The 13,375-nt window shown below is 40.5% G+C and overlaps 1 protein-coding gene across 1 annotated transcript; it reads left to right on the forward strand.

Annotated features, from left to right (window-relative positions):
* The first annotated feature begins 1,527 nt into the window (after positions 1 to 1,527).
* slc35a5 (solute carrier family 35 member A5) lies at positions 1,528 to 13,317 on the forward strand. Its single transcript, XM_080498508.1, has 10 exons — positions 1,528 to 1,560; positions 3,390 to 3,551; positions 3,691 to 3,789; positions 4,276 to 4,409; positions 4,607 to 4,674; positions 5,626 to 5,814; positions 7,662 to 7,862; positions 7,939 to 8,066; positions 9,886 to 10,154; positions 11,159 to 13,317. The coding sequence occupies exons 2-10, from the start codon at positions 3,425 to 3,427 to the stop codon at positions 11,222 to 11,224; spliced, it is 1,281 nt and encodes a 426-aa protein (XP_080354634.1). The 5' UTR covers positions 1,528 to 1,560; positions 3,390 to 3,424; the 3' UTR covers positions 11,225 to 13,317.
* The last annotated feature ends 58 nt before the right edge of the window (positions 13,318 to 13,375 follow it).

The following is a 13,375-nucleotide window of genomic DNA, read 5'->3' on the forward strand; positions in this document are numbered from 1 at the left end:
GGCAATGAACTGCCTTTTTTTTTTCCTCCTTTTTTTTTTTTGAGCCTTGTAATTGAAGCCGTATGTGTTTTGCTGTGACTCATCCCTGCAGAGTGTGCTCATTCCCATCATCTCCGGAAAAGCACGCAGACAATGAGTTCTTACTAAAACAAAAAATTACAAGTCAAACTTCCTCCTACCTCATAATGTCCCCAAAAATATGTATAACATGGAAAGCATGACGTATCAGAGCAATAAGAGGAAACTGTAATTGTAGTTATGCAATATTTGTAATTGTGATATTTCTTATTGCTGGGAATATGAGCCTTGCATACAATGTTGATGAAGTACTTCTCTTACTGTAAATACCTATATGTTTTCTTCCACATATTGTTTATTCCTCACATGGAAAATATCCCTCACAATTACTGTGTTTTATTTGTATGGAATCTAATTCCTATTTTCTATTATTATTGTTGCTATTGTGCCAAGGTCTGGAACCTTTATGACCAAGAAGGATGTTTTTATGATTTAACACCAAATAAAATGTGTCTAGAGCCTAAAACATATTAATGATCTGGAATGAAGAAAAAAACATGTTAAAAACAATATCGAGACACAAAAACCGAGGTTGCACTGATGATGTTTCATAGCTAAAATTTATATATGCCTCAGTACGTTTTTAGTTCTTGTGGCCATCTTTGGAGATTGCATTTTATGGCTTTTACGTTTCTTTCTTTGACACTGAATGCATGACAGGTGGGGTTCTTTATTTTGCAGTTTAAGAGTTTGATTGCAGGTGAGATGAAGGAAAATATTTCAAGTTTTCTAGTTTAATGTTTTTCTGGCACCTATTTGAAATTTGTAAAGTTGAGATATTAGCTGAACGACCCACAACTTCCTGAATTTTGTTGTGAAAAGTCCAAATTAATGTTGACTTTTAAAATGAAAGTCTAGATTTGTGCTTGGAAAAAAACATTGACACAAGTCCGCAAGGTAAGTGTGTGTGAGTGTGTGTGTGTGTGTGTGTGTGTGTGTGTGTGTGTGTGTGTGTGTGTGTGTGTGTGTGTGTGTGTGTGTGTGTGTGTGTGTGTGTGCAGATACATTCATGTTAGCGTTAATAGCTTCTTTTTTAAAAGATTTTTGTATTTGTTTGTATTTTGCTTTATACAATCGTTTCTAATTATAAAGTAAAGTAAAGCAAATATTAGAGCAACGTTACAATCAGACAAGAACGTTTCAGGTAAGACAAGGCAAGGCAAGGTAAGGAAAGGCAAATGTATTCATAGAGAACCATCCAAACAGGGCAATTCACAGTTCTCTACAAAATAAATAAAAGAAATTAAAGAAATTCATAAAAGCTCTACAAAGACCACGTGTGTTTGAAATACATCACAAATAAAGTATTTATGAAAAGTTATCATTTTTAACACGATTAGTCGGATAACTTAAGATCAAGTTAATAAAATAAACCAATGGAAGGGGGCGTGGTCGTGATACGTCATCGTCACTGAACCGGAAGGGCTGTCATGACGTGAGACAACGATCCTCCAGCTGGGCTTCAAACGAGACGAAACGCAGGTGAGTTTTTAATCAAGTTACTTTACTTACATGGGTTTTATGGTCCGCTTTCAGAGTTATAGCTACGAGCGCGTTAAAGAACCAGCGTGTTGCTTGCGTGTCGTTCCTGTCAGCTGTGTTTATTTCCGGAGCGACGCTGGTTGTGGTTGTGATGCTAAATATGCTAACTGTGCGAACGGTCATAGAAATAGGAAATAGACAATAGAAAATCTCAATCTTTCTCTCATGAAAACTCACTTTTCTGCTTCTTGGAGGAGTTTATTCTACCATCTCTGGCATTCTAGAATATTCCCATAGCTTAAATCAATATTTTCCTCCTGTTTATGCGATAAATGAGGGACTTCCTTTAGCTTTTAAAGCTACTAACAATAACAACTTTGTGAATTCAACTTCAATTCTATGAGCCCTTCTAATGAATAAGGCGGAAAAGCAGCATATTGGAACAGAGTAAGACGGTAATGTAGACAAAGAAAGTACAATAATGTTACACATTAATAATAATCACCGTCCAATCTCACTGTATTTATAAACCAAAACTTTCTGATCTAAAAGTGAATAAACAACAATGTGCATATATGAGCTGCTAATGCAGTGATCACCTCTCGATGGAAATATTCTTATAATAAACACTTCTTTACATTGCATTTATTTGAATTGAAACATGTAAACAAAATGTTCCTCTTACAATAATAATCCATAATCACCTTTTCCTCCTGATTATGAGATAAATCATCAGGGACTTTTCAAGCCACAGTGAACATCCGTAACAACATTTACACCATAACTATATGAAATCCTGGAGGATTCTGCAGAAAAGCAGCACATGTGCACATCTTAACAGACTGAACCAGTAAAATGGAGAATAATAGCTGTAGATAATATGCAGGTCTGTTGCAGATGTTGCCTTTAATTTTGCAGCAGAAAACAGAAATGATTCTGATAAATGTGATGCAGCTAAATTAATGTCATCCCCCCCCCCCCCCCCCCCCCCCACCCCCGAAACTTCCAGACATGGGAAAATTAAAAGCATTAGAAAGAGCCCTGGTATTTCCTACTCAACATTCACATGAATTTCACTTTCAACCTCGGTTTGTTTTGCAGGTTTATGTCTAGAATGTATCACAGCCAGAAGACTATGGGGGTTATATTTGTGCCAAAATTCTGAGCGAGTGATGGGAAAATTTGAGCGCAAAAAAATTAATTGTGCAAGCACACTAATAGCATTTTGAGGAAATATTTAAATTGAAAGAAAAACTTCTGATTGCGCGCTCAAAAATCCTCTGTGAGGGAAAACATGTTGTAATCCAGGATCATTATCTTTAGTTTTCCTTATTTATTTCTCTTTTCCCTTGCAGTTTGTTTTTTCTCTCCTTCTTCATCTTCTTCGTCGGTTCTGAGGCACTTCCAGAATCCGAAGTAACCAATCAGAATTCAACACCCGCCCCGAATTTCTGTGATTGGTGGACAACCGTGTCTGTCACATTTGGACTTTGCACTATTTGAGCGAGCGCACAGCAGAACTTGAGCGGACGTGGAGAGATTTGAGCGAGCGAGAGAGAGGTTGAGCGCAGAGGAAGAATCTGAGCGCAGAAGTGATTTTTGAGCGCGCAATCTCAAGTTTGTCTTTGCGCAATTTAAATATTCCCTCAAAATGCTATTAGTGTGCTTGCACAATGAATTTTTTTTGCGCTCAAATTTTCCCATCGCTCTCTCAGAATTTTGGCACAAAGATAGCCCCATTGAAGACCACCTCCCGCCCCCTGAAGCGATGCAAAGACTTAAAGATGTGTTTTTTTTATTTTTTAAATTTGTCTTTGCCGCCCCTCCAGCAGGTCTGACTGCTCCCGTCTCTGCAGCCGCAGCCATGATCGGCTGCCGCTCCTGCCCCCGGCTCTGCAGCCGCCCGGCTGCCTACACGCTGGCTCTGGGCCTCGCCTTCGTCACCATGGGGACCAGTCGCATCGTGCTGATCAAACTGTCCGCCAACGCCGGTAAATCACAACGGGACACAACCGATCTGGCCCCTTTGAGGAGGAACCCGTCGGTTTGGCGTCTCGGTCGACGTTTGTGTTTGTTTCTCACAGAGGTGGAGGCGTCGACAGTCTTTGTTTGTGTTTCCTGTGTCTGCAGACAACAAGTACGACTTCCACCCTGCGTTCGTCAACCTGATGGCCGAGGCGCTCAAGCTGGTCTTCTGTCTGGTCATGTCGGCCCGGGTGTTAGTCCGAGGTAAACGTCGGAGGCGCTCCTCTTTAAACGGATGTGATTTTTCATGTTTTGCAGTTCGAGGACCTTGGAAATGGTCGTTTGTACGAGAAACCTGAAAAGAGCTTCATGTAAAATTCAGACCCATTTTTTTTTTTTTTTTTTTCTGTGCTACTAATATAGATCCTTCTGGAAACTGATTGATTCGAATCCATTTTTTTTCCCATAAATATGTGGCATTTGAACGCGCTAATTTATTATCTCAGTCATGTAATTTCATTAAACAAGATAAATTGATGTCGATAGTGTGAAATATATGCAAGAGAATTTTCAGCTTTGGAGATTTTCACATTCGTGGGTCATCTAACTCCGATCCTGTGTCGGACCTCCTGCATGTCCTCCACCTTCCTTCTGCTCTTACTTTGAAGATCCCACGACCAGCGTCCTCTCCTCTAACATGCGAGCCGTAAAGCAGCGTCGCGTGAAAATGTTCCTCTCTCTTCCTTTTAGAGGGACGATCATGCCGAGAGTTGGGCTGGGCCTCCAGCACGTCTTTCCTCGCCTCCCTGAAGTGGACCGTCCCCGCCTTCCTCTACTTCCTCGACAACCTCATCAGCTTCGACGTGATGATCTACCTGCAGCCGGTAAGTTTCAAGCGTCGCAGTCCGGGGTTGAATCTCAGTGTTTTCCCTCCGTCGTCCACCAGGAGAGCGCCTGAATCCACAAACCTTCGTCAACACCGAATGTGTCTTTTCCAACCTCATATCTTCCGTTCCTTTACAAATTGGCCAGTTTTGATGAGTGACTCAGCAGTTTTTTAACTTCCTGCTCTCGTTCCCAGGCCATGGCCGTCTTGTTCTCCAACTTTGTCATCCTGACCACGGCCGTGCTTTTCAGACTCGTCCTGAAGTAAGTAGCTCATCAGATCAACTGTAATAATAATAATAATAATAATAATAATAATAATAATATATATAGTGTACTTTTCATTAAACTATAAAGTGCTATAACTGTATGGACAGAGTTTATTTTCTTATGTTTACTGGCCTCAATATCAAGTAGTATTGAAGAAAAATTCAATTTTAAACCCTTTTTTGTTTTGCACACTGTTTATTTAAAGTTTCAACCGATTTTTCTTTTACTTAATTATAATATTTTCAGTAGGGGGAAAAACTGGGACTGTTAATTTTTCTTCTATTCAGAGATGACGTGTCTAGATTTTTAAGACTTAGATTCCAAAATTGTAAATATTAAAACAGAAAATAGCTTGAATAGCTTGTTTGGATTGAAAATATCTGGCCATTATGAGGGGGAAAATAGTTTTCCATACAAATGTGTTTGTTTTAGATGAGCATAAAGACACAAAGGATTTCAGTGTGTTTTTATGTCAAACAAATAAGGAAATTTATAACTTGAAGTTTCAAAAACAAATTTCAAAAGTGTTTTTGTACTCGGCACCAGATTCAGCCGAACAACCCACATAATAATAAATGAGATTATACGCTGTGGAAAATACTTCCAAAAACTCAAAATAATCCTGTGTACATAAAGATTTAAGAAACAAACTGGATTTAATCTGAATTGATTAAGTAAAAAAGGTCTTTTTTTTCTGATGGAAATACACCAAACTCACTATATTCTCATTTCAATAATAACAGTGACTTATAAAAGTCTTGCCCATGAGTGAAGGACCAGGGTTTCACTTTCTTTTGCTGCAAATATTTAGTTAAAAAAAAAAGAAAAGCCAAATGTACGATTTGATTTGGAATAGAACTTCCTCCCCCGAGAATTTGCTCATTTTTTTTTGTTGTGTATTTCATTGAAACGAAAGAACCTTTCTTGTTGTGTCCGTCCCTCCAGGAGACGCCTGTCCTGGGTCCAGTGGGCGGCGCTGCTCATCCTCTTCCTGGCCATCGTTTCCTTGACGACCGGATCGGGAGGCGGGGCCAAGCCCGTCGCCGTGCACCAGCTCCACTCCCACCCCATCACCCCCCCGTCCAACTCCTGCCTGCTGTACACGCAGCTGCTGGAGGAGATGAGGAACAGCAGGTGACCGCACGCACACACACACACACACACACACACACACACACACACACACACACACACACACACACACACACACACACACACACACACACACACACACACACACACACACACACACTTACCTTGTGGACTTGTGTCAATGTTTTTTACCAAGCACAAATCTAGACTTTCATTTTAAAAGTCAACATTAATTTAGATTAGTTTATTAACTTGATCTTAAGTTATCCGACTAATCGTGTTAAAATTATAACTTTTCATAAATACTTTATTTTGTGATGTATTTCAAACACACGTGGTCTTTGTAAAGCTTTTATGAATTTCTTTAATTTCTTGTATTTATTTATAGAGCGCTGTGAATTGCCCTGTTTGAATGGTTCTCTATGAATACATTTGCCTTTCCTTACCTTGCCTTGCCTTGTCTTACCTGAAACGTTCTTGTCTGATTGTAACGTTGCCGTAATATTTGCTTTATTTTACTTTATTATTAAAAACGATTGTATGAAGCAAAATACAAACACATACAAAAAAGAAGCTATTAACACTAACATGAATGTATTTGCACACACACACACACACACACACACACACACACACACACACACACACACACACACACACACACACACACACACACACACACACACACACACACACACACACACACACACACACACACACACCTTGTCGTCAATGTTTTTTTCCAAGCACAAATCTAGACTTTCATTTTAAAAGTCAACATTAATTTGGACTTTTCACAACAAAATCCAGGAAGTTGTGGGTCGTTCAGCTAATATCTTAACTTTACAAATTTCAAATAGGTGCCAGAAAAAAGTATTAAACTAGAAAACTTTAAATATTTTCCTTCATCTCACCTACAATCAAACTCTTAAACTGCAAAATAAAGAACCCCACCTGTCATGCATTCAGTGTCAAAGAAAGAAACGTAAAAGCCATAAAATACAATCTCCAAAGATGGCCACAAGAACTAAAAACGTACTGAGGCATATATGAATTTTAGCTATGAAACATCATCAGTGCAACCTCGGTTTTTGTGTCTCGATATTGTTTTTAACATGTTTTTTTCTTCATTCCAGATCATTAATATGTTTTAGGCTCTAGACAAATTTTATTTGGTGTTAAATCATAAAAACATCCTTCTTGGTCATAAAGGTTCCAGACCTTGACACAATAGCAACAATATAAAGAGAACATAGGAATTAGATTCCATACAAATAAAACACAGTAATTGTGAGGGATATTTTCCATGTGAGGAATAAACAATATGTGGAAGAAAACATATAGGTATTTACAGTAAGAGAAGTACTTCATCAACATTGTATGCAAGGCTCATATTCCCAGCAATAAGAAATATCACAATTACAAATATTGCAGCTACAATTACAGTTTCCTCTTATTGCTCTGATACGTCATGCTTTCCATGTTATACATATTTTTGGGGACATTATGAGGTCGGAGGAAGTTTGACTTGTAATTTTTATTTTAGTAAGCACTCATTGCCTGCGTGCCATAAAATACAATCTCCAAAGGTGGCCACAAGAACTAAAAATGTAATGAGGCATATATGAATTTTAGCTATGAATAATGTGCCATAAACATTAACGCTGGGAGAACACAATCGTTCTAGTAGACAGACGAGCAAGTTGGATTGTCATCATGGTGACTGTCAAAATAAAAGCACCAAGTCCCAGGAAAACGTGGACTGCGTGTCGGGATTTGGAATTGATAAGATTTAAAGTGATTGTGGTGAACGATTCTGTACTTTATCGATATTCTTATCGATTCTCATTGTGTCGCGTCGTGTCTTCACGTCTCCTCCTTTCCCGCAGCGCCTCGGCGTCGTGGACGTCGTCTCTGCCCGGCCAGGCCTGGAGGGACAGCGTGCTGGCGAGGCTCCGCGCCCTGGGGGTGGGTCACATCCTGCTCATCCTCCAGTGCTTCATCTCCTCCATGGCCAACATCTACAACGAGAAGATCCTCAAAGAGGGCGACCAGCTGACGGAGAGCATCTTCATACAGAACAGTAAACTGTACGACGGGTCGGTCCGGGGGGGAAAGCGCCGCGTCGGCGCTTTGCGCAGCTGATTGTGACGTTTGCCTTTGCAGGTACGCCTTCGGCGTGCTGTTCAACGGCCTGACGCTGGTGTTCAGCAGCGAGGTGCGGGGCCTCACCATGCACTGCGGCCTCCTCTACGGCCACAGCGTCTACTCCCTGGTCCTGGTGCTCGTCACCGGTGAGTCCGAGTGGTCGCAGGACACGATCGCGCTTTCATGGCAGCGTTTTCAAAAAGGGGTCTGTTTACACGCATGACCAGCAGCAGCAAGTTTCCCGGAAAAAAGTTTTCCCTTCCCCTGTTTCCATGGAGACGGGAGTTTTAGCATTTTCAGAAGGTTGGCAGCCGTCTCTTGCTCTTGCATTGTAGTTTTAGAAAAGTTTCTTTTTTTGTTTGTTTTTTTATTTCTTTCGTCAGTGGTCAACAAAATAAAACAAGCATAGGTTGACAAATTTGCAGAGTTTAGGCTGAAATACAACACTTATTTCACAGAACCCTAATAACAAGTCAAGTACAAGATGTAGCAACACGTCAGACTCTGAACTCTTCATAGATAAAGTGAAAAACATAATAATACATTTCATTTAATACAAGCATACGCAATATATTACAAATACACATGTCTACACATCATATATTATAGCGGTGCAAGTATATACACAGTTTATGCAATACACCAACAATTACCAAAGTCTTTTCTTTAAAGTTTTTTTTTTTTTAAATGTGTGGATCGAAGGTGAACATTTTAAAGCATCAATCCAGACTTTCCAAAGCTGAACCCCCCCCCCCCCCCCGACAGAAACACATCTACTTTTTAAAGGATGATTTTTGCATTTACACGACAACGTTTTGACGTCCCTAACGTCCATTTACAAGGAAACTCTGAAAGGCCATGTGGTTATCACATTTCACCACTAGTGGGTGCTCTTGCACCTACGCCTTACCAGCGTTTCAGAAAAGTTGCATTTTTTTTCAACATTTCCAGGGAGACGGGAGCATTTTCAGAAAAGTGTCATTTCCATGGAGATGGTGGTTTTCAAAAGTTTCACCTTAGGAGCCGTTTAAAAAAAAAAATGCCCTCGTGGAAGGAAAGTAGCTCAAAGAGATGAGCAGAGACATTTCTTCATCTGAGGCTCCGTGAAAGTCGTCCATGTTTGCTTTTCCGCAGTCGAGGTAAACAAAACCACTCGACTGTCTGTGGGTTAATTATTGAGCCACAGAATAACATAAAAGTGGAGAAAGTGGAGAAATACGCAGCCACATATTAGCCCATCTGCTGTTTTAGAGTATGTAATATAAATAAACATTTTGCTTTTAATTTTTATTTAGTTTGCACTCCACGCTGAGTGTCAAAATTGGCGAGAAAAAGGTGAAACGGCCAGAACAGCTTTGAGGAAAAGAAAAAGAGAAAAGAACAGAAAGGATAAGAAAATAATGAAGAAAATTATTGAGAAAAAAAAAATGCTAGGATCGCTAAAACTGCTCGAACCAATTAGGAAACAGAGCAGATATGAATAAACTAAAAATAGACGAGTTGTATGAAATGGCTAAAGCAGGAAAGTTCATTTAAAAAAACCTTTAAAAATGGAGAAAACATCTAAAAAAGAATTAAAATGATCACATTTTAATAGTGACACCTTATTTTTTGTACATATAGCAGTTTTGTTATTATTATAATTTTTTTAATTCACATTTTTTGTGGCTCAAGACAAATTTTATTCGGTGGAAAATCCTAATTAAAAGGTCCGTATGTGTTCATGAGCAGCTTCAAGTGTGAGGAGGAGGAGGAGGACGCGTCTCGAGTAAACAAACGCAAATGAGAAAAACAAGACAGATTGTGGTTAACGAAGACAGAGTGGACGATCCGTCTCGGTCGAGTAGAAAAGAACCAGCCACCAGATTAAAAGTGCCTGGTTGAAGAACATGTGCTTGTTGACAGGCGCTCTTGTCTTATCGCGTTGTTTTTCTTATTTAAAAAGAAAATCTGTTCTGTCCTCAGCCGCTCTGGGTTTATCCGTGGCCTTCATCTTGAAGTTCAGAGACAACATGTTCCACGTGCTGACGGGCCAGATCACCACCGTGCTGGTGACCAGCCTCTCCTTCTTCCTCTTCAACTTCCGCCCGTCGCTGGACTTCTTCCTGCAGGCGCCCGTCGTCCTGCTCGCCATCTTCGTCTACAACGCCAGCAAGCCCCGGGACCCGGAGTACAGCCTGCAGCGGGAGAAGCTGCGGGTCATCAACGGCGAGGTGCCCGAGAGGTCCAGAGGGGTAAGACGTCTCGGGGTGGGGGGTGGGGGGGATGGGGTTGAGGGTTCCTCTGAGACGAGATTTGGAAACCTGAAGACGACTCTCACTGGGACAGACGGTGGGAATCACCTGTTAGGACACCGTCCCCCCCCCGGGGTGTCCGCCATGTAGCGGCCGGTGCTGTCATCGGTTTGGCCGTTTTCAACAAAATTAACGCCCGTATTGTAATAATATAAAGTATTTGATCCATTATCTTCGTAACATTTTGTCAACAATCGAACAAGTTACATCATTAATTAGTAAAAAAAATCAGTTTAAAATGTAGTAAGTGTATCCAGTGAGGGAGTAAAACATAAACAAGTGTCCATTCGCCATTTTAATAAATTTATTTATTTTTATTTATTTATAAAAATATTTTCCCCGCTCCTTTTTCCTTTTCTTGCCCCCCCCCCCTTTTTTTTTTTCTTTTGTACCTTTTTTCTTTTCTCACAAAGCTTTTTTTTTTTTGCAGGTTTTGTGCAGTTTGCTTATGAAAAGTATGTGTAGTGGATCCCATCGAGAGGATTCATACTCTTAATTGTGGTTTTAAGAAAGTCTGATTATTTTATTCTATTATTGGCAGTTTTTTTTTTTTACTTAATTGGCTTTATTACATTGAGAAGAGTGAAGATGCTTGCGTAATTGGCAATTATTAAGTGATCGGTTAAACACAATCAAACAGTGGATTTGAATTGAAGACAAATCTTTGTTTCTTTCCCCCTTTTTTTTCTTTTTTCTTTCTTCTTTTGTCTTTTTTTACATGATGCACCACTTTATTGAATCTATTTGACTCTCAATTTGCACTTTGTGTCCTACATTTAGTAAAACAAAGTGCAGCAGAGTTTGAACGTGAACGTTAGCCTCTATCCGAATGTTGCTCCCGGACGCCGGCAAACACGATTTACCCCTTTTTTCGGCGGCGGTTTTCGTCCTCGTCAGCCATGTTGGATTTCCTCCCCGCTGAACGTCTGTGACTCCCGTTGCAGGACGGCGAGGAGGTGGAGCTCCTGACCAAGTCCAACACCGACAGCGAGTCCGAGGAGTCCCTGTAGGTCCGAGGAGTCCCTGTAGGTCCGCCGCCGAGCCGCACAATATAGACCGAAGCTCCGCCTCCACACACGATCGATCCCCTGATTCCTTGTCGTCCACGTCGGAAAGGGAAATTCCTTCAATCCCATGTTGGAATCGCTACATATCAAACGACAATGCACAAAATATGTCTTAAGTTGTTTTGGGGTTATTTTTTTGTATCTGAATTGTCGATTGTAATGACCAGGATCTCTTGAACTCTGACCAGGACTATTTAATGATGGTGCTGTTTTTTCCAGCTCATGCAGGGTATTTTTGACTCGTTGACATGCCTATGAACCGATAGCAAAGGGAACACCGTGTTTTGTTACACGGCGACACGTTTTTTTCTGCGTCTCGCGTGACTTTTAAAAAGTGGCGGGCCGCACATTCCGGACCCAGGCCTTCACCTGAGTCATTCCACCCCCCCCCATAACCTTTTTATGGCTACAAAAACCACGTTATCGTGCAGAAATGCAGTATAAAAAGCCTTGAATCACGGATACCCGTGTAGCCAAAATAAATACCTTTACGAATTAAAAAAAAAAAAAATCCAGGTTCACGTCTTATCTTCTGCTGCAGCTGTCTATATATATATATATGGTCTTGAAAATAATAAAATGTAAAATTTGTAGTGTTTGTAGTGAGTGCATGTAAATTGCTTCGAAGCGCTGCGGTGCGTTTAATGACCTCTTGGAAAAGTTTCGATAAATCTGCACTCAAAACCGCTATTAAAGCAACAGAACTACATTTTTATTCCTGCAGCTCGCTACAGGTGCAGTCAGCTCGCGCTGGATAGAGTGAACTCTCTGACGAGCCAATCAGAGGGCTTGGATGCGTGACATCACCCTTAGGAGTCGCCATTATCGAAACCTTGATTGGTCGAAGCAGCAGCATGACGGAAAACTTATTTTACGCTGCAGACGCCTGCGGAATTGAATCCGAGTTTGAAAAAATGGCGGGTGGACGAGTCGTCCTCTGACTCATCTGTGTCGGGACGCGCCGGCCAATCAGCAGCCTGGGTTCCCCGGTCGCGGCGACTTAACGCGTAGAGGAAAAGCGTCGTTTTGGGTGGAGTCTATGGGGGGCTGAGGAGGAACGAGTGGATGAAAACGCCATATGTAAGACCAATTGCAGTCTACGTTCTAGTAGATTCATTCGCTCCTCGTCTCAGTCGGTCTGGAATCAATTTCGACAGACCTTCAAACTTTTATTCCACCAAACCCCGTAAAGCCAATAATGAGGGTCACTTTCTTAATCTATAGATATCACTGTAAAAGCTGTAAATAATAAGTTTCTTTCTATTAAGATTGTGTGAAATTGTAATATTCTATGTAAAAATAAAACAAAATCAGTTTTTCTTGGTGCCTCCTCGCTGCCAGCAAGTCATTGTAACTGAGAACCGCTTCTCAACTGTCCTCCCTGAAAAAGACTAAGTCTGTTAGTCGATCTCTCACTAAACACAGGGTTTTTTAGTGAATCGCCGCCCGGTGTCGCTGAATCAAGAGCAGTTTGAGATGTTGCGACATTCAGTGTCGACGTCATTGAGTTTTGACTGATTCGGTGTTTTAGGGTGGAAAAATTCAAAAAGACTGTTTGTGGAAATGAGCACAACATCAAAGTGACTAGAATATCAAAACAACCAATAATCATTTGTCTTTTCAACAAACAGAAAAAAAAATGTACGTGCACTGGAAGTCCAACCAGAGAGAATCGGGACGTTTTTGTTACTCTAATTCGTACAAAGTGAACCTTACTTTTTGAATGTCACGGCGACTTTGTTTGTCGATAATGGATCGACGCCACGTCGTCCTGGTGACGGTCACATGACGACATTTTATTATCCAATTTATTTTATGACGTTTCGCCTCGTACCGGTAGAACCAATATTAATACCAACCGATTGGACGCCCACACACCAAATCGTTTTCTTTATGCGTGCTGTTTTTAACAGATCATGTCTGAACGCTATTTGTTGTAAAATACAACTGCAATATAATTATTTCCTTCCTGTCTTATGTAAAAAAAAAAAAAAATTGTTCTCTGGTTTAAAAAAAAATGTTTACAATAAATTCCAGGTGTCTTGGTTGATCTTTTGACTTGATTCTGTGTGTTTCTTTGGGAACTGTTTGAAT

Source organism: Blennius ocellaris (genome assembly GCF_963422515.1).
Source record: "Blennius ocellaris genome assembly, chromosome: 6".
NCBI lineage: Eukaryota > Metazoa > Chordata > Actinopteri > Blenniiformes > Blenniidae > Blennius > Blennius ocellaris.